At 36.5% G+C, this 19,970-nt stretch overlaps 1 protein-coding gene across 2 annotated transcripts in view; it reads left to right on the top strand.

Moving 5' to 3' along the window:
• Positions 1 to 19,970, top strand: part of STK39 (serine/threonine kinase 39) — a 281,003-nt gene that overhangs the window by 128,574 nt on the left and 132,459 nt on the right. For both annotated transcript variants that reach the window (XM_063429695.1, XM_063429696.1), the window contains 2 exons: positions 8,641 to 8,700; positions 10,437 to 10,504. In XM_063429695.1, coding sequence (XP_063285765.1) covers positions 8,641 to 8,700; positions 10,437 to 10,504 — 128 coding nt within the window. The remainder of the gene's footprint in view (positions 1 to 8,640; positions 8,701 to 10,436; positions 10,505 to 19,970) is intronic.

The following is a 19,970-nucleotide window of genomic DNA, read 5'->3' as shown; positions in this document are numbered from 1 at the left end:
GCTAGGGTTCAATTAAAGTGTAACTGAAACCTGGATCCTATAGAGACTTTTCATCACCTGAAGTAACAGAATTCATTTTTGCAACATCATTCATTAATTCTTTCTCAACTATAGAACACAGACCATTTTTTTTGGTCTAGCCCCTTGGCCTCTTATTTTTCACGTCTGTTTTGCTGAACCTATTGGGTTTGTGTTTGATTAAATTCATCATGTCATAAATCTGGGATGAAGACCATATATCTCCTTGAAGAATGATTTCCGAAGCATCCCTGATTCCTTTGGAGTTTCTTGTTATTTCTTGAACGGCTTGAGTTTCTCAAATTTGTTCTGGTTAGAAGCCGCTAAATTAGTTTGAAAGATGGTTGGAAAGGTCAAAATAATCACTTGCTAAGGAATAACCTTAAAGAAAAATTGAAGTAAAGTAAATCGAGTAAGAAAATACTAATCTTTATCATTTACTATGGTACATCATACAATATGACATTTGCTGAAGGAATATAACTATTTAGAAATTAGACTCCAAAATACTGTACATTTGAAACAGAAAAAAATATATAACTAAAGAAATAACCAAAATATTCACCTCCAATTAAATAACTCGCGACCGTGCCACTTTAATACACTATATTTGGAGTACTATGTGTGGCTTAGTATGGGATATTGCAGTGAGTGCTGTTATTTAATGCTGGGGGTGCAGGCTAAACACACAGCTTGGCTAGATAATAATACAACAGCAAAATGTGTAAATATATCTTGATGTAATAATCCGTGACACCAAATATTTTAATGAATTCAACATGATCTATAGAACACCATGTTGGGCTTAGACCATGGTATTGGTGTGGGTTTAGATGGGGTCTAAGTCAATATTTGCAGGAGGGGCAATACATTTCCCCTTTAGGTTGAAGTCCCTGGATTTTTTGAAACCTAGCATTGCACCTGTCCCCAATTTTGAGTTGTATCTTATGAATCAAGAGGTGAGTGAATCAAAAAGTCATTCATGTTCACAGAAATGAATGGTATGGATTTACTAAGGAATAGATTTTAAAGATTAAACTTCATGGACTTGAATCTTGTTTAATCCTAAATTATTATGTAACTCTGTGGTTTATGATGAGGACTATATTAAGGCAGAGTGAAGGGTTAAACAGTTGTACTCCTAGTCCTTAAAAAAACCCTGAAATAAACATTAAAACCTCCAATAAATTATAGACTGGATGATATATGGTAGGAACAAACTTAAAATAGCCGAACAGTGTACCGCCTACACAATCAGATCACACCTGGAGGCAGAATAAACATAGGACAAGTCAAAGGTTTAGTACTAAATATAGACAATAAAACTTACGTATAATGAAAAAAAGCCATGGTCAGATGATCTGAAGCCGAGTAATAATTGTAAACCTGGTCACAAGAGGAAAAATAATTCAGCAAAACTCAATGTTAAAATTCAAATTTTAAAATATTATTGGTGCCAGAACACAGAGTAGCTCCTCCAGATATTGTTAATGAAGTAAACTACAGAAGAATGCATTCATAAACTGCGCTTCCTCAAGTCATTATACATTTATAGTGCTGTAATAAATGGAGCACCAGCCTGAGAGGGTGCTGTCAATCCCGCACATAATGACTGTTTGTGGGTCTTGATGTTTTGATAAGTTGTCCTTCAGGGTATGTTTGCTTATGGCTTCACGGCCACTTTTACAAGAAACATTTTTGTATGGACTTTGTATAGTATTTTTTCTATTCCATGGTTAATAGGGAGTTGTCAGTTTTTAGATTGCTCTCCTGTGTACATTTCAAGATACACAGTATTTCCTTTTCCTAATATTGGCTCCATTGCATCTTTCCCAAACACACCAAGAATGAAAAAAACACATTACCTTATGTATGTGTTATTATTTACACTTATTATTTTATCCCCATTTAAATCCAACCCACTGTGACTGTGAATATTACACACACACCCATGCGTGATAAGTTATTCTGCAGATAGTTTTTATTTATATGCTTCATGATCTCTACAGCCGGCGTCAGTGGATACTCACAACCAATAAATTACCAGAAAATGTACAAAAACGTGACACAGCTAAAGTGTAATCTGAACACAGCTAAAGTGTAATCTGAATGTTTGTTTTGCCTGTGTGGAGGAGACTGGGAGTAGCTAGCATGTCGGGTGAGACCAAGATAAATGCTAGACTGTAGTGGTTATGGTACCACGATAGAGTATCCCTTTAATAAGTAAAACCAAGCTTTGCGAGCTTTATACCAAGCCAACAACAGTGATGTATGCTACGTTTTTGATGATAGCCATCTATACTCTCATTTAGAAAACACTGTTTATGGATATAATCCATCACTAACTCAGATGAGAACATATTTTGTTGGCAGTAAAGAAACTCACCCTGTTAATTTTACAAAATCATCCTACAGTAAATCATTGCAACATCTAGTCTGCTAATTTTATTTTCAGTTATTTTTCTTCAATTCCAGAAATGGAACATCTGGAAAAATATGTAACTTTTTAAATTCAACAGCTGTGTACTAACTGCTGCCAATTAAACTGTTGCACTTAAAAATTACATTTAAACGGTTAATTGAATGCCCTTATAATGTTCAGCAACCCTGTGAAAGTAAAATAACTGGTTGGCAAATCTGCTGCAATAATGTTGTTGTTGTGTAAGCTGGACTTTGGCTGTGTGTTGATGAAGTTTTTATGAACACGTTTTAGTTCTTAATTACTCCTTATGTCTCTACAAACCAACAAAGATTTCATTTATCAAATCCTCAATTGATAATGAGTTTGAGCAGTTTGACTGATGTTGTTTTAAACAGGAGATTAAAAAGCTTGTTGTACTGAACATCCCGGCTTTTAGACACAATGAAGCCTAATTTTGTTGATCGTAAATATCCACTGATGCCTGGGCGCTTTTCAATTACTGTGTCTTTTTTTTTTTTTTTTGATAAAGTGTTTTTTTTTTGGGGGGGGGGGGGGGGAGACACAAACTAGTCTTGGTGTTAACATTTAAAGGCATACGAAACTTAACTTTTAATTTTGTCATGTAATTCAAGTTAAAAAAATAATTTTTGATATGTTATTTTTAATTGTAGCAAATATATTTGTAGAATTTACTTGTAGAATTGAGAGAAAGAGAGACTTCTCCTTTTAAAGAACAATACTTGGGAAGAATGAAGCTCCCTTCTGTTGTAGTTGGGATTTTGGTGCAAGAGAATTTGAATAGCTACTGCTTTATTTCATAGGTTCGCTATTACATCTGTAATATAGGACAAGTTAACACAAGTTCCAATTGTTGTATATTTCATTGAAGAATAATCTTATCGTTCTACATGGAGCAAGTCAGGAAGTGACTGTACCATTACAACATTTAATTGCTGATCAATCCTTGAAAGCGAATAATTATACATTAAAAGAGGAATGTAATACCAGATAAATTACACAGATACTGGGACTTGCTGGGGCTAAAATTATTATGGATGCAATTATGATCGTTCAAACTTCAGTCAAGCAGAAAAAGATGCCAAAGTACATGTGGATCATGAGCAATCAGACTATATAATGTGACTGTTATGGATGTCTCTTATCAATACCCAACAGGAGATTTGGAATGGAAATTGTATTTTTTGTGAAAAAGATAATACATGCAATTCATTTATTATTGCAGAATTACAAGCAGATGTATGGATCAAATGAGACGTAATTTCAAATACATTGCTTTCATTGTGTTATGGCAATATAATTTGTTTTATGTACACAAATGAACTGCTGTAATATAGATTAATTAGCTCAGTTAAAGCTGGCCCATACTCACACTATTTACTAACTGCTGATAGTGGGAAAAAGTTATTGACTTAAGTCAACTTGGATCATCCAATGAGAATAGATTTGCACAGGCATCAAGGAATGGGAACAAAAACACACCATCATCAAATCAGCATTGTTTTTTTGAACACATGCATTGAGGTGAACACGGAAATTCAATAATCAAATCCCCTAGTTATACAGTTAGTCAGTTTCTCCTTTTGGTTCATAAAAAGAAAATCCAGTCCAACATTCTAATTGTGCTACAAAAGGGGATACAAAATGTTCCTGACTCCAAAATGGCAATCAGGTCTGGCATAATATCCAAGTAAACTGCTATAGATCTGTACATGATTTAATCCAAAAAGCATCCAGATCTTTATTTTTCTGAATCTGGTTATACAATCTGGTTATACAATTGCTCTAGGCAGAAATGTCTGCATTACATGTGCCATTACTGTAAATAACTTTTTCCTCTGCTGTATGTGAAATTTCCTTTCTACTTGTCTCAATAGATAAATGATTCACTTATTGCTGCTTTTTCATTGGCTGGGTGTAAACATAGCATAGCTTTTCATTTTAGCATAATGGGAGTCACAGTCCACCTGAGCCAGAAAGTCAAATTTAGTCTTCCCCTGGTCATACTGGCACAAACCTGCAAAGACATAGGTTCGTACAGATATATGTATTTTCTTGCTCCTTAATCTTGGAGGATTTCTAGAGGGAAAATGTTTTTTTTTGTTTTGTTAATAATGAGAAACCTTGAAGTGACCGGGAATCCTGTTGCTGGAGTTCGTGTCATTATAGAAGCTGACATCCTTTGGCCTGTTATATCTATTGTTGCCTGTCTATTCGTATCTGACCACACTGACTGAGAAGGACATCTTTAACTCTCTGCATTGCTGCAGGTGCTGGAATGAATTTAAATCTTCTAAATCCTTTGCATTGGGAAGGAAAATTTAAATCAGGGTAGCCCCCAGCTGTTCTTGAATACACTGTTATGATGCTCTTCCAACAAAAAAAAAAAAACTACTCATTACGTATTGTATGAAAGCATACATCATTTGTGCTTGTTTGTATGGTTCGTGTTTGTGCTAGCTTGCTCACTATCCAAAATGCCTATGTCCATTTAACTCCTTTATGAGACATAGTGACCAACGTATTGTATGTTATATATATTGTGTATACATTGCCATGGCCATTCCATGCATGGACACAAAAACACCAACACACACATACACATTGATACATAGACACATACATACTTTCCAACATTTAAAATGGACAAAGAGGGACACTTTTATTCTAGAGGTGTGAGTGGGGGTATGGTTGTTCTGGAAGATTTTAGGTGACTTTATTTATTTACTAATACCAATTTGTTAATTTATTATAACTAAACTATAATTTAGAACAATAACAAAGTATTGTATTTACATGGATTGATTTCCAAACACATGTAATTTGAAGGCACATTCCTCTGAATATTATTGCTGTGGTGCTCTACTATACACTCAGACACACCAAGTAATTATACTAAGCTCCTACAAAAGAAGGACATCAGGATAGAAAAGGATGCAGGGATGTGGGCCGAAATAGGGACTGTCCCTCCTAAATAGGGAATATTGGAAGTAATGTTCATATACACAATGATGCATGTACATATATAGACACACACTCTGATACACATGCACAGTCTACTACATGTGTATACATGATTCTGGGGTATGGATCCATACTTTGGGAATTGTGTATATATGATTCCTGTAGCGAAGGTTAAATAACAGAGATTATTAGTACCATTAAATTGTAAGCTCTAAAATCTGTTTGGTTAATTAGCGCTGACCCATCTGAGTGTTTTATATTTGTGTATCACCTGACATTCAATTGGTGCTAAAAACCTCTGTAACTTTTATAAATAAATGTTTTGTATAACATTTCAATTTACTGCATTGTGTTTTTGTGTTCCTGGATCCAGTACATTGAGAACACGTCTATACTAGTAATATGTTCAGTTTATGAATATGGAGATTTTGCACAAAAATACTAAACTAATGTGTGATTATTTAAACTGTAAAAAATGTGTGTGTGAATCTGTATAGCAATTCAAGAAAAACAGTAGATTATATTTCTTATTTAAATCTCTAAAAAAAAAGTTCCAGCATTAAACCCCATTATTCCAGGTTCAGCCTATCACAATCCTGTTGGTTTTAATTAATAATCAAATACAAAAAACAATATTTTGTGCAGGAGGGAGGTAGTGACTCACACAGCTAAAGTTCCCTTTATACAATTATCTGTATCATCTTCTATAAACTCTGGCTGAAATCATCTCAGCTCCTGGGCAGCATAATGTTTAGCCTGCAGACATATCCAGAGATAATTATTGGATGAGCAAAAATGTGTCTGCAGTTCAGGGACAGTACAGATGGCTACTCTGAGTGAGTGGCTTAATTATGTCTCCTATACTTTCATTGGCCAACATCACCCCGCGTTGGGATCTTTGATCTGGAACTGCTGCCTGAGCAAAATACACGTAACTACCTATAATAATTTGTAGAATTATGGATTCCCCTATCTTTGTAATAGTAAATGAAGGGTGACATTTATCCATGAAGTCAGTTAAAAAAAAAAAAAAAACTTAAAAAAGAACGGTCTAAAATTATATCTTTTTTTATAATATAACTTTAATTGTTGTTACTTTTATGATATATTTAGCGTGTTCACAATCCTTATACCTGTAAAAAGTGGAGGCTGGTCCAAAGGGGCAGGTGGGGCATTGACCTTCCACATTTTTAGGTAAGATCTTCAGAGGATGGGTTGGAACTCTAAAACTATTTTATCGTTTATAAAATACCACAGTTGATGCCTATAGTCAGCCCACGTTCAGATCGACCTTAAAATGCGCCCATTTATGCATATATTGTATACTTTTTACGACAGGTCAAGAGAAAGGTTCTAGTGTCAGTGCTGTCTAGACAGCACTGGAAAAGTTAACTTCAAAAGGCAAATAAATACAAAGACATGCTAATGTGTGCAAAGTGATAGGGCATTCATTTCATGAAGTATTGTGAAAACCACATATATCACAATTAAAGTCAAGTATTCTCTAAAGGTATACAAGACACAGATAGGTCCCTAAGAAACAGAAAAATAATAAACAAATTTATTGCAAAACTCAAAAAGAAGGGCTGCACAAGATGGGGGGTGGGGTGGGGGGGGGGGGGATTGAAGCAATGATCAATGATTCATCAATAAAGTGGGTAATTGATTGACTGTGAAAAGTTACCAGCCAGATAGTGGTAAAATAGGAAAACGATGCCTAAAACATGTCTTGAAAGGAGCAATTTACCATAAACCTTAAAAGGTTTCCCTGAAGGCTCATAGAGCTACACAGTGTCTCTTGTAAATAATTAAGTTATTTTATTACAACTAAAGAGATAGCTCTTCAGGTGCTATCCACACAGAAATTATATATAGTAAGAACAAGTATTGCGATACTGCAATAAGCAGCTATCAGCAGTAGTTGAATAAAATAAATGTCTAAGGGGGAGCTGTAGATCATAAAATTAAGAAGCTAATAAAATTGACATTTAACACCTGTCTGAAGAATTCCTAACTAGGGAAAAATGTAACTAATATCCCAATGCAGAGGCCTACACGCTATCCCCCAACACACTCCTCTTGTCCTCACTTTCTGCAGTAAAGGTAACTAAATCATAATGTGCTCAAAAAGAAAAGTGGCAATAAACAAGTGCAGATTAACACTGTGCCCGACGCAAAGGCGGAGTTATAGCACCGGCATGTGCGTCGGCTACACCCTTATGTGGAAATAGTTTAAGGGCATTTTATAGAACAATGTTCTATATGTAACCAAATCCTTTGGTGCTTGCAAGCTTTTGTAGCCATCCAATTGGTGGGTCCCATTACATTGTGCCCAAAAGAACTTAGATTTCCATCTTTAGAGTTCTGTTTGTCTTGGCTGTGTTTTTACATTGTATGGACATGGTCGTACCTTTTAATATGCATTCATTATAGTAATGACATAATTGAAGAACTACTTTTATTTACTTCTTTACTTCATTATCTTTTAGGAATATTGGGCTTGTTTGTACTATTTGCTGTTTGTGGTAACCCATCTTTCTGGGTTAAATCCCAATAACCTGTTTGCGTCTAGTTAATTTGTCATTAAACCTTTTTCTTTGTGTATTTGGGTGGGAGACGAGGATTAGGCTTCTAACTAAAACTGTCTTTGTCAGAACAAGCTTTGAAAGTCCAACAAAATCCTCTCTATGAAACTACACAGAAATCCAGTGAATGCATATGAAAAATATCATAGCAAACAGGAAATAGCAGAACAATATTAACCCCTTAAGGACAGACGACGGATATATTCCGTCATGATTCCCTTTCATTCCAGAAGTTGTGTCATTAAGGGGTTAAACAAAACAGAGATAATTTCAGTTTATACATGTTCCTCCAAAATTTTGTATCATAGCAACATGTTTATTTTGTATGTGATTGTTGTATAATTCAATGTTTTTACCGCACTGTGTTCAGTAATACAAATGCAAGACTTAAAAGAATGTTGGTAGAAAGTGTTACCTCACAAAGGTAAATGCGAATACTTTTATCTTGCAGTGTCTTCAGTGTGTAGACAGACCTATATATGACAGTTGCAAAGCTTATGTCAGAAAAAAATTATGCAGAACTAGAAATAGATGTTTTATAATTTCCAGTAGATGAGGAGAAAAATTTGAGGTATTGGGTAAACAAAATACTTAGCAGTGACATATTTATTGTGTCTTTTATTCTCTCCTCAGAATTCCACAGATAGCAATATGCAAACACGATTGCAAAATATGGCTCTACAGGATACTCAGGTAAGAAAAGTGATACGTTTTCTACTCTGGTCTTTCTTTGTAAAAAATGGTCTTAGCCAGACTTTATTGCACAGAATTGACAAGGATTGACAAGAAAACAGCACATTTTAGGGCAGAGTATTTTAGCTAGAAAAATATGTGTTTTTAAGAACGTGTCCAGTTTTGTTGCATTGGTCTAAATTTAACAATTATTCACAACTGCCAATTTACAGAATAAGCCACTATGCAAAACAATTCACCATAAAGGTATAGTTATCCCCCAAACCATTATATGCTCTTGACCCCCTCAAAAAATAAATAAAAAAAAATGATTGAAGGGAACATGTCATGAAATAAAAATCAACTTTAGCAACTTTCAAAGAGCTTAAAATTCAGTCTATACATTGGGCTACCAGTTTTGCTAGGTAATAGATTTGGAGAAAAAAACTACACCTTTTTACGCCTATACATCTCTCAATTCCATGGCAGACACTCAACGCTGAGGAATTGAGAGCCGGAGAGCAGAACAGACCTTCTTGGTTTTCCAAACATAGTGATCACAGAGCATATGCTGTGTCTGCTATGGTAACTCCCTAGCCGGCACTGCTAGCACTGGCTAGGGAGTATAGCAATAGAGTGACGTTACGGTTATGTCACTCAGTTAAGGCACCTATACGCTGGTAACGAAGTCACCATGTCAACAATATGGAGGAGGCTTGCAGGGCAAACCAAAGAAACCCAGAGGAGAACTGTGGGCGGAATGGAGGTGGGTGTTATGGAAGTGTGGCACCTACCTCTTTCATGAGATCATGAGATCGGCAGAGAGTTAAGACCAGTTAAGCTGTACAAGTACAGATTTCTTTTAAATCAGTAACTATAATTTTTATAGCACATTTAACTTTATAACAGCCTTTTCATCTGAAAATAGTTGCATCACTACCAATCCCTTGTATACATATCCTGTCATATTCTTAAAAGTAATTTAATAAAATAAGTAAAATAATGTGTAAACCGGTATACTTCTCTTCTATAGCTCATTGTACGTGTATGGCATTCAGAGAGATAATTTTACATTTTCCAATACGAAGGGTTACGTAATGCTTTCACTCAAAGGGTTCAATTATGTCTCTCCCCATCAATACTATATTGACATTTTACAAACCATCAGGTTCAGTTCTTAATGGAAATTCAAGGAGATCAAGAAAGTCTTTCAGCTTTTTACAGCACTGTGAATATATTGGTTCTTTATTAATAATATATTTGTAATTTCTAGTGAGACGGTTCTTTGGTTTCGCATAGAATCATAAAGCATCAGTGATACCTTGCTATAGTTTTATAAAAAAAAACACATTGCCAATTGTTCTGATATTTTTTTGTACGTCTGCAACTTGACTGACAGTCCGTTGCCGCTTTTATAAAGCAGTTCATTTTAGAGATGACAGGTAATAAAGGTAGCAGAGAAATTAAAATGAAAAAAATAAATAAAAGATCCTACCAGATATTTCGCACAAATGTGGTTTTCGTGTTGACTTATTCGGTTTTATTGACTGAGCACTGAAATGTCTTTAATTGACTACCAAATTTCAATATTTACAACAAAATGGGCAAGTATTAAAACAACTGACTTCTTCTGATTCTGGGGACTTTAGCATCATTCAGTCTACGAAAATATTTTCTAAGTAGAAAAGTTGTTATATTATAACTAATAACTTTAAAGCTTGGTATTTCTGTATCAAACCAGTTTCTCTTTTTTGCAGGCACAATCAAATGAAAGCCATCAAGAAAACAGGTTTTCAACTGCAATTAACCTCGTTCTCAGATTGAGGTAGGAAGCAGTTGTTCCAGCTATTCATTTTATGCTTTCAAGTCTTCTTTAAATGTACTCTTGCACAATGACATTACTCTTTACATGGCTTAAACTTTTGCTTTTCATTGTGTGAACCAAATTGCTAGCGTATACATTGAATTTATTTTTACCATATAATTTTAGTGACAAACCTTATGTAGTTTGGATGCTTTCCACTTTATTATGATGTCCTGAAGAAACACTCTTTGAGTTTCCATTTTTCGCGACGTACAGTATTTGTCTTCTTTTGAGTTGCAGTGCGTTGGATATAAATGCATATCTAAGATACTAAACTGAACCTGCTTTCATTAGAGATATTCACAAATTGCTGTGTCCATGACAGGAACAGAAATCCTGGCTTAACCATGTATGAAAACAAAACGAGCACCACTGAATAAAATGAACAAATCAAAAATTATAATTTTAATAATAATGAAGTGCACATAAAGGGTTGATAAGGCACTTCCTTAGAGTCCTTTCATTATTCTTTAATCTCTTTTATGTTATGTACTGCAAGAGTGGTTGCATTTACCACCACTTTTTTGTCTTCACTATTTTCATAGGGCTGGACAAAATATGATTTAAATTGTGTAAAAATCCTAGTCTAGTTAGTGGTTTGGGTTAGACATTAGTATTAGACATCAAAAGGCATTAGGATAAGAGGATTGTATGTATTAGGCACTGAGACAGTGTGTATGTATGGAAGGGTTAGTACCTGTATGATACTCTAAGCCTCATGACTTGTACAGTTTATTGGAGTGTGTGTGTGTGTGTGTATGTCTGTCTGTCTGTCAGTGTGTGTGTCTGTGTGTGTGTGTCCTCTGATTGCATGGGAATGGTGTTTTTACTCACCTGTTTTCCAACGCCATTGGAAACGTCTAGCCGCAGCTGGCCCGCCTCCATAACTGAGATAAGCAATTACCAATAAACATTTCTTCATAGTGAAGCATTAAATCAATGCATCTCTATGGGGAACATTCATCGCCGCCTCCACGCTGAATGCAGGTGCTGCACGTTGTGCAACGTGCAGCACTGGCACTGAGATAGGAGACACTTTAGTGGCCATTTGAGTGACTGCCACTAGAGATGTTACTAGGCAGCAAGGTAAACATTGCCTTTTCTTTGAAAAAGTAGAGCTTACATTGTAAAATCTACAGGGACAGGTTATAGACACCAGAGTCACTAAATTAAGCTGTAGTGTTTCTGGTGACTATAGGGTCCCTTTAATAATTGTATTTTTGATGTTGAAAAAAAATGGCTCCTAATTTTTTTAGCTGGCTCCTTGATTGAATGCAAATTTGTCAAGCCCTGATTTAGGCCATTTAGTGTTTAGGATTTGTTTGCACAATATTAATAAACAGTGGTGATTGTGATGATTACAATGAAGAAGGGACGCTGTGGGCACTTTAACTGCTTTAGTGCATTGAAATTGCTATAGTGGAATCCACTGGCACCGTCCATTCTTGCAGTGTTAAAGCATATTTAATGGATTATAAATACTAAACAAGAGTCGCCGTCACTCCTGTGCTGCTAGTGCTAATGAGAAAGCATTAGCCTGACTAGCATTTGGTGCAGATTGGCAGTTAGATGTTGGTTGGTGGGGCCCTCATTCATTGTTAAAGTGCATAAAAATGGTTTAAAACTGAATGGTGGACATCGTCAGGGAACTCCAAGCATTATAAACATTTCAATGAGATAAAATGGTTATTGTGCTATAGGGTCCCTTTAAACTCTGTTTACAAGATATCTTTTCTTAAAATGTATAGATAAACAGTGCAGAATGTGAGTATAAGCACCTGTGTTGCAAATACATTTGCTAGGGATTTTGTTTTGAACAAATAGCATAGATTACACTTTATAACTCACCTGAAGAGGTCAAAGTCTTCCACGTATTTCTAGATGACAGTTTCACTATAATGGGGTTGAATTTGTGAGGTTAAAATCGTAGCCATTTATAAGACATGACCCATTATCATGTCTTCTGCATTTATATCATTCTATCCTTACTCGACCTTGCATTCGGGCTGTTCACAATACGCATCTGTCCACTACTTAAATAGCTGATACATCTTTAATAGGACAGTCATACTTTGTGACATTAAACTGGGTGATTATTTTTTTTGAATTCCGCTGTGAAATTGAAACATAGCATTTGAAGAAAATTTAACTAGTAACTGTCATTTATGAATAATGCCGAGTGCCCTGTCCTATTTTTGGTTTTCCTCTAATACGACAATACATGTTTCTTTACCCTTATTGAATATTTTAGTGTGACTAGGATTAATATTCTCTGACGACTTATTGTCAAGATTAATTGCTGTCACACATAAAAGGGGCTGTAGGATTACCGATGAATTCTTCATTATGTTTTTTTTTTTCTTTCTTTGTGAGATCACAGTAAGAGATTTTTAATGAGTTTCTTTCACACTCCAGTAGTCCGTCTCTGGCAGAAATAAAGTATAGCTGTTTTACAAGATACATGTTTAGAACATTTTTCTTTCGGAGATTTGATCTGCAACTGTGTTAAAATGACATAAGCCTTTTAAAAGAGCATTGTGACTGTCTAATATGAGCTGCTTTTTAGAGTGATGTCCTCATCAGCATCTCAACAAAGACAGGATGTAGAGACATTCGGCTTTTTATACACCTTGGAAAATACATCATCGCAATTGTTATAGGTACCCGACTACAGCATATATTCTAAGCTTAGTTTTGACTTTACAATGATCTTGAGAATCAGTCTGAGGCTCACGTTTGATTTGGTGCTCTTATCTTTCCTTACATCTTGCAAAATCTTTTACCTGAGAAAAACGATCATCTGCTAATTATATTCCTTCTCTAATATTAAATATAAACCTCTGTAGAGCCTGTTTTATGAGTGAGCACTTAGTATTTCTATGTTTCTTTCATCTCATGTATGTTGATTAGATTAAGTGCCCATCAGTGGTAAAATATTTTAATGTTACAATTTTTGGCTTCTTCCCCAATGCATCCAGTAAATTGAACCATTATTTGCCGCTGTATTATATTTCCATGCTCTTGGTGACAGAGTTGCTTAAACTGGCCTCAACTAAGTGACATAATAGGGTTTATAAATAAATAATCCTGCAATCTTGGTTATATTTTTACCCGTGCATATGTATCTTATGCATAAATAAGTCTAAATGGGCTTGGAGGAGAACACAATTTGGCACATTAAAGGACCACTCCACACCTGAAAAGCACTTCAGTTTGTGTATCATGGTTGAGTACCGTAGTTTAACCCTAGTTTATAAAAGTGCTGATTTCTATTAGAATTCAGCATTTTTATAAATTAAGTAGGGAACATCCTCGTGGCTGTCAATCAAAGAGCCAGCTCCGCTAGGATTCTTTACTGCTTTACTACTTGAGCGTGGCTGCCTCCCCCCCTCACATTCCTTAGCTCAGCTCCAGACCTTAGGCGAGACAAGCCGGCACATGCACAAGCCAATGTGTGCGTACACGTGAGCACCAAGTCAGAGACTTCTCAATGAGAAACCTCTGATTGGTTATTACCCTGTGAAACAACTGATAGTCTCTTCCGGGAAAAAGTGGAGGGTTTGCTAAGGCTGTAGTTCATAGGAACTGCAGTCTTCGCAAGCTCTTTTAAGATATACCCACAATGAATACAGGCATGAAAAATTCACTACTAAATAGTGATTTTTCTTTTTTTTAACATGTGGGCAGTGGAGTGCTCCTTTAATTACCATTAATTACTAAATGTTAATTTGATCACTTTTATATTTAGATGAAACAGACACACAGGTACGTATTTGTACTGGGATATATTGTTATGCTTAGGCTTAGACACTAATCGTGTCACCATTCAACCGGATTTCTCATGGAAGTACTTTTCAACAGATATGGCTGATATGACTGATGAATATCCGGAGGCCCAAATTTTAATAGTGCTATGTTTTTTTTATAAAGAAGCCACAATTGTAATAATGATAAAAAATATATAATTCACCATATGTAAATAACATGTATATATATAAAGTAGTGGTCTCAAACTATGGCAAACTAGGGAACCCACATTCTGAAATAAGTACTGATATTAGCAAAGGATTTCCTTAGGGATAGTGTTTTGGTTTAGGGTAGGGCTAGAGTTAGGATTAATGTAGGATTAGTGTTAGGGTAAGGGTTAATGCTTAATACTGGGTTAGATTTTAACCTGGTTTAGGGTTAGGTTTAATGTAGGGTTAGTGTTAGGGTAAGGGTTAATGCTGGGTTAGATTTATTATTATTATTATTATTATATTATTTATAGAGCGCCGTCAAATTCCGCAGCGCTTTACAATGGGTGGACGGACAGACATGTAGTTGTAACCAGACATGTTGGACACACAGGAACAGAGGTGTTGAGGGCCCTGCTCAATGAGCTTACATGCTAGAGGGAGTGGGGTAAAATGACACAAAAGGTAAGGATAGTATTAGACTAGTGACAGTTGCAGAAGAGGAATCAGTTGGGAGCTATTAAGAGTTTAAGTGATACACTTTTATGAAGAAGTGGGTTTTTAATGATTTTTTGAAGGAGTGGAGACTGGGTGAGCATCTAACGGAGGAGGGAAGCGAGTTCCACAGGAACGGTGCAGCCCTCGAGAAGTCTTGAAGACGAGCATCAGAGGTGAGAGTACGGACCGAAGATAGACGTAAGTCTTCAGCAGATCGTAAGGGCCTAGACGGGACATACTTGTGTATAAGGGAGGATAGATAGGTGGGAGCAGCATTATGTAGACATTTGAAATCAAGAACCAGAATTTTAAATTGAGCTCTATATTTTATAGGAAGCCAATGTAGGGACTGACAGAAGGGTGAGGCATGGGAGGTGCGGGTGGACAGGAAGATGAGCCTTGCCGCCGCATTCATTATGGACTGTAACTGTAACTGTAAGTTGGGAGCACGTAAGACCACTGAGAAGCGGATTGCAGTAGTCAAGGAGAGAAAGTACAGTGGAATGGACCAACACCTTAGTCGCATCTGGCGTTAAGTAGGGGCGGATGCGTGCAATGTTTTTGAGATGGTAATGACAGGATTTGGCGATAGAGTGAACATGAGGCTTGAAGGAGAGGTCGGAGTCAAAGAGAACACCTAGGCAGCCAGCCTGCGTGGTGGAGCTGATGGTAGCACCATTGACTTGGAGGGAGACAGACACAGGAGTAACAACACTTGAGGGAGGAAAGACCAGAATTTCAGTTTTGGTCAAGTTTAGTTTAAGGAAATGGGCAGCCATCCAGTTAGAAACAGCAGAGAGGCAGTCAGAGACACTAGTCAAGAGGGACGGGGAGAGATCAGGAGAGGACAGGTAAATTTGCGTGTCATCTACATAGAAATGATATTGGAAGCCAAAGGAGCTAATGAGTTTACCAAGGGAGGCAGTATAGATGGAGAACAGTAGGGGACCAAGGACTGAACCTTGAGGGACACCAACAGAGAGGAGTTGGGGAGAAGAAGCAGAGCCAGAGAAAGAAAGACTGAAAGAGCGCTGGGAGAGGTAGGAGGAGCACCAGGAGAGAGCAATATCTTGTAGACCGATATTGCTAAGGATGAGAAGAAGCTGTTGATGATCAACAGTGTCAAAAGCCACAGACAGGTCAAGGAGAATAAGGATAGAGTAGTGACCACAAGATTTTGCAGCGAGTAGATCATTGGATACTTTGGTCAGTGCCGTTTCCACAGAGTGCTTAGCGCGGAAACCAGACTGAAGCAGTCTAGCAGAGAGTTTGATTCGAGGAAGTCTGTCAATCTCGCATACACACTTCTTTCAAGGATCTTGGATGCAAAAGGCAGTAGCGAGATAGATTTGAACCTGTTTTAGGGTTAGGATTAGTGTAGGGTTAGTGTTATGGTAAGGGTTAATGCTGGGTTAGATTTGAACCTGTTTTAGGGTTAGGATTAGTGTAGGGTTAGTGTTAGGGTAAGGGTTAATGGTGGGTTAGATTTGAACCGGTTTTAGGTTTAGGGTTGGTGCAGGGTTAGTGTTAGGGTAAGGGTTAATGCTGGGTTAGATTTGAACCTGTTTTAGGGTTAGGATAAGTGTAGGGTTAGTGTTAGGGTAAGGGTTAATGCTGGGTTAGATTTGAACCTGTTTTAGGGTTGGGATTAATGTAGGGTTAGTGTTAGGGTAAGGGTTAATGCTGGGTTAGATTTGAACCTGTTTTAGGGTTGGGATTAATGTAGGGTTAGTGTTAGGGTAAGGGTTAATGCTGGGTTAGATTTGAACCTGTTTTAGGGTTGGGATTAATGTAGGGTTAGTGTTATGGTAAGGGTTAATGCTGGGTTAGATTTGAACCTGTTTTAGGGTTAGGATTAGTTTAGTTCACAATTTAGTCACAGTGTTGTGCTGAGTAAACATTTAGGATATTAAAGGAGGGCTCTTCCTGTCCTTTACAAATAAACCCTTAAATTATTGTGAAACAAACACAAAGCGCAAATGCTCGGTTTTGTTTTGGTTCAGAACTTGGACAATTACTTCTGTCGTTAAGGGGTTATAGATGTACAGTATGAAATATTTAGTATCACTGCTCGTCTAGGTATTTATCATTTGCAGTTTTCACAGGCTAATTTTTTTTATACCATTAAAAGGAAAATATACATAATTCTAATTATGTATATTATGTATTATAATGTATATATATATATTATAATAGAAAAATTATTAGAAAATTTAGGCTTAAATAATTTACTTGGAAAAAAAATTCCAGCTTAGCCACGTTCTTTTGTATTTTGTTTTGGCCATCATTTTGCAAATTGTTTGGCTGCACATCCCATGTCACTGCTTAGTGAATAGGTACCCACAATTATTTTAATGTGAATTTTCCACTGAAGTTATAGAGTTATGACCTTTCCATGAGCGCATAGTATCCACGGACAACCAGGAGAATGTTCACTGAAAAAATGTAACATTTGATCTATTTAAAAATAGCTTCAAGATTGTTGAGTCAAGTGCGAATTAATCTATTTAGGCCAACCTGGCACTAGGATTTTTTTTTTTACAAATTGTCTAATTTGGCCTTCAAATTTGAAGCTCACATTGAATTCCTGACAATTCACACTTTAGTGAATAACTATGCTTCTTGTATTTGACGCCAGTACCTTATTCACAGTTTTAAAACAACTTGTGTTAACATTTTATTCAATACACGAATGCATTATGTATTAAGTGTCGCCATTTATAATCAGGGCCCATGGCTAGGTTTGAAAATGTATTAAACAAATTTGAGAATGAATGACAGGGAAGGTGTTAAACAAAGCTTGGAAGTGAGAGACCTTTAGCTTTATTGAAATTTTAATATATGCTTCACCTTCAAATATCCTAGCTTAGTCAATCGTAAGTAACATTTCAATACACATTTGCCCTTACAGAGACTTTGCCCATAGCTTTAGAAGGATAAGCACCTGAATGACAGATATAAAGTTATTACGATTTCAAACTTCAGTCTCCAATTAAATATTTATTATGGCAATGTGACATATCTCTGCGTTTTCAGTGTCAATTACTGAACACGAATGCAGAAGGGCTGTTTTGAAATCACAGCTGCCCTGAAGTAAGCACATTTTATAAGCAGCCCTTGTTAAAGGGGCATTATGGACATCACTAAATAAATGAACGCAGAATTTCTCAGACTCATAAAAAGGGTCATGTGAAAAGTTTGGTGATTTACATATTAATTGTGGCTAAATTAAGCTTAACCATTGCCTGGAAATCTAAGGTAGCCCATGATATTCACAAAGTGAAAAATGTTTTATCTAACTTGTGAGTGAGGAAATGTCACAGAGCATAGTGGAAACCCTACACACGCTATGAATAGGTTGGGGTAATTGGAACAAATGTGAGCCTCACATAGTGTCTCCTACATCTCATATCCTACCTCTGCACATCTTCCAATTCTGGCCCGAAATCCTCCTGTTCCTCTTTTCTATCATAATGTCCTTATTTTCTAGGAGCTCCACATTGTTGGTGTGTCTGAGTGTATAACAGAGCTCTACAACAATACTACTCCCAGTAATATGTCTTTAACCTACAATAAATATGTTTAGAAATCAGTCTGTGTAAATAAGACACATTGTCTTGTAAATTACATTGTAGTTGCATAAATTGTTATTAGTAAATTACCTATAATTTCTCTCAGTAGTCCCACCCCTGGCTACACCCCTAAAATTAAAGTGTCCTTCTTTGTCCATTTGAATTGTTTGAAGGTGCGCTCCTAGCCTCTGCTTTAGCTATTTTTTCCATCAGGTTCTACTAACACCGTCACTGATATTATTCATAAAATATTTTACCAGGAAGGATACATTATGATTTCTCTCGTTTTCAAGTATGTCCTGGGTCCCCAAAACATTGCATTGATACAATAGGGTACAATAAAATACAAAAACAATATTAATACACATTATATACAATATTTAACATAGAACAGGTAAGACATATATAATCAACCATGACAGGTGCATTCTGTTTTGAGATATGTAGAGTTGGATCTCTTAAAGTATTTTAGGCCAGGGGAAGATTTGAAAGTGTGCGGGAGGTCGTTCCATAATTGTGGTGCTCTGTAGGAAACGGAGGATCGAGCTGCTTTCTTTTTGTATTGATATAGACTAAATAAAGTGCTGGTACTGGATCGGAGGTTATAGGAGGTGGGAAAAGCTGGGGAGAGCATTCAGCTCAGGTAGGGTGGGAACTTGCAAGAAAAGCTCTTATGCACAAGGCTGGAAAGATGGAGGGTGCGTCTGGATTCCAGCGACAGCCAGTTTAGTTCTTTTAGCATGTCGCAATGGTGGGTCCTGTAATTACATTGTAGCACAAAGCAGCAGAACGAGTTATACAATGTAATAAATTTATTAAAGGACCACTATAGGCACCCAGACAACGTAAGCTCAATGAAGTGGTCTGGGTGCCAGGTCCCCTAGTTTTAACCCTGCAGCTAAAAACATAGCTGCTAAAAACATAGCCTTGTTAAAGGCATTTGCTACATATAAGGGAAGTTGCAGGGTTTGGTTGTCCACTTTGACAGTGGAGGGTTGGGAGTGGATCTCTGCTTTATTAACCCCTTCACTATTAAGAAATTTGCAGAAGAAATAAAAACAAGAATCCGAGTATTCTGGATGTCCTGGGAAGTAATGATTAAATGTATTTTTCATTTCAGTATGCCTAGAAAAAAAATGAGCACTACATACAGACCCTTAAATCTATTTAATTAATTCCCCATACTAAAAGACCCTTTAAGGGTCTCCGTGCATGTCCCCTGCTAAAAACATAGCCTTGTTAAAGGCATTTGCTACATATAAGGGAAGTTGCAGGGTTTGGTTGTCCACTTTGACAGTGGAGGGTTGGGAGTGGATTGCTAAGTGTGCCTTGAGGAGAGGGTTGAGGACCCCTGATCTACTGCTACCAATATTGATTGACATGAGCTTTCCCTGTTAGTAT

The sequence above is a fragment of the Pelobates fuscus genome, chromosome 8 (assembly GCF_036172605.1).
Source record: "Pelobates fuscus isolate aPelFus1 chromosome 8, aPelFus1.pri, whole genome shotgun sequence".
Taxonomy (NCBI): Eukaryota; Metazoa; Chordata; class Amphibia; order Anura; family Pelobatidae; genus Pelobates; species Pelobates fuscus.
Note: the sequence above shows the minus strand (reverse complement) of the source record. Positions and strands in the feature narration are given on the sequence as shown.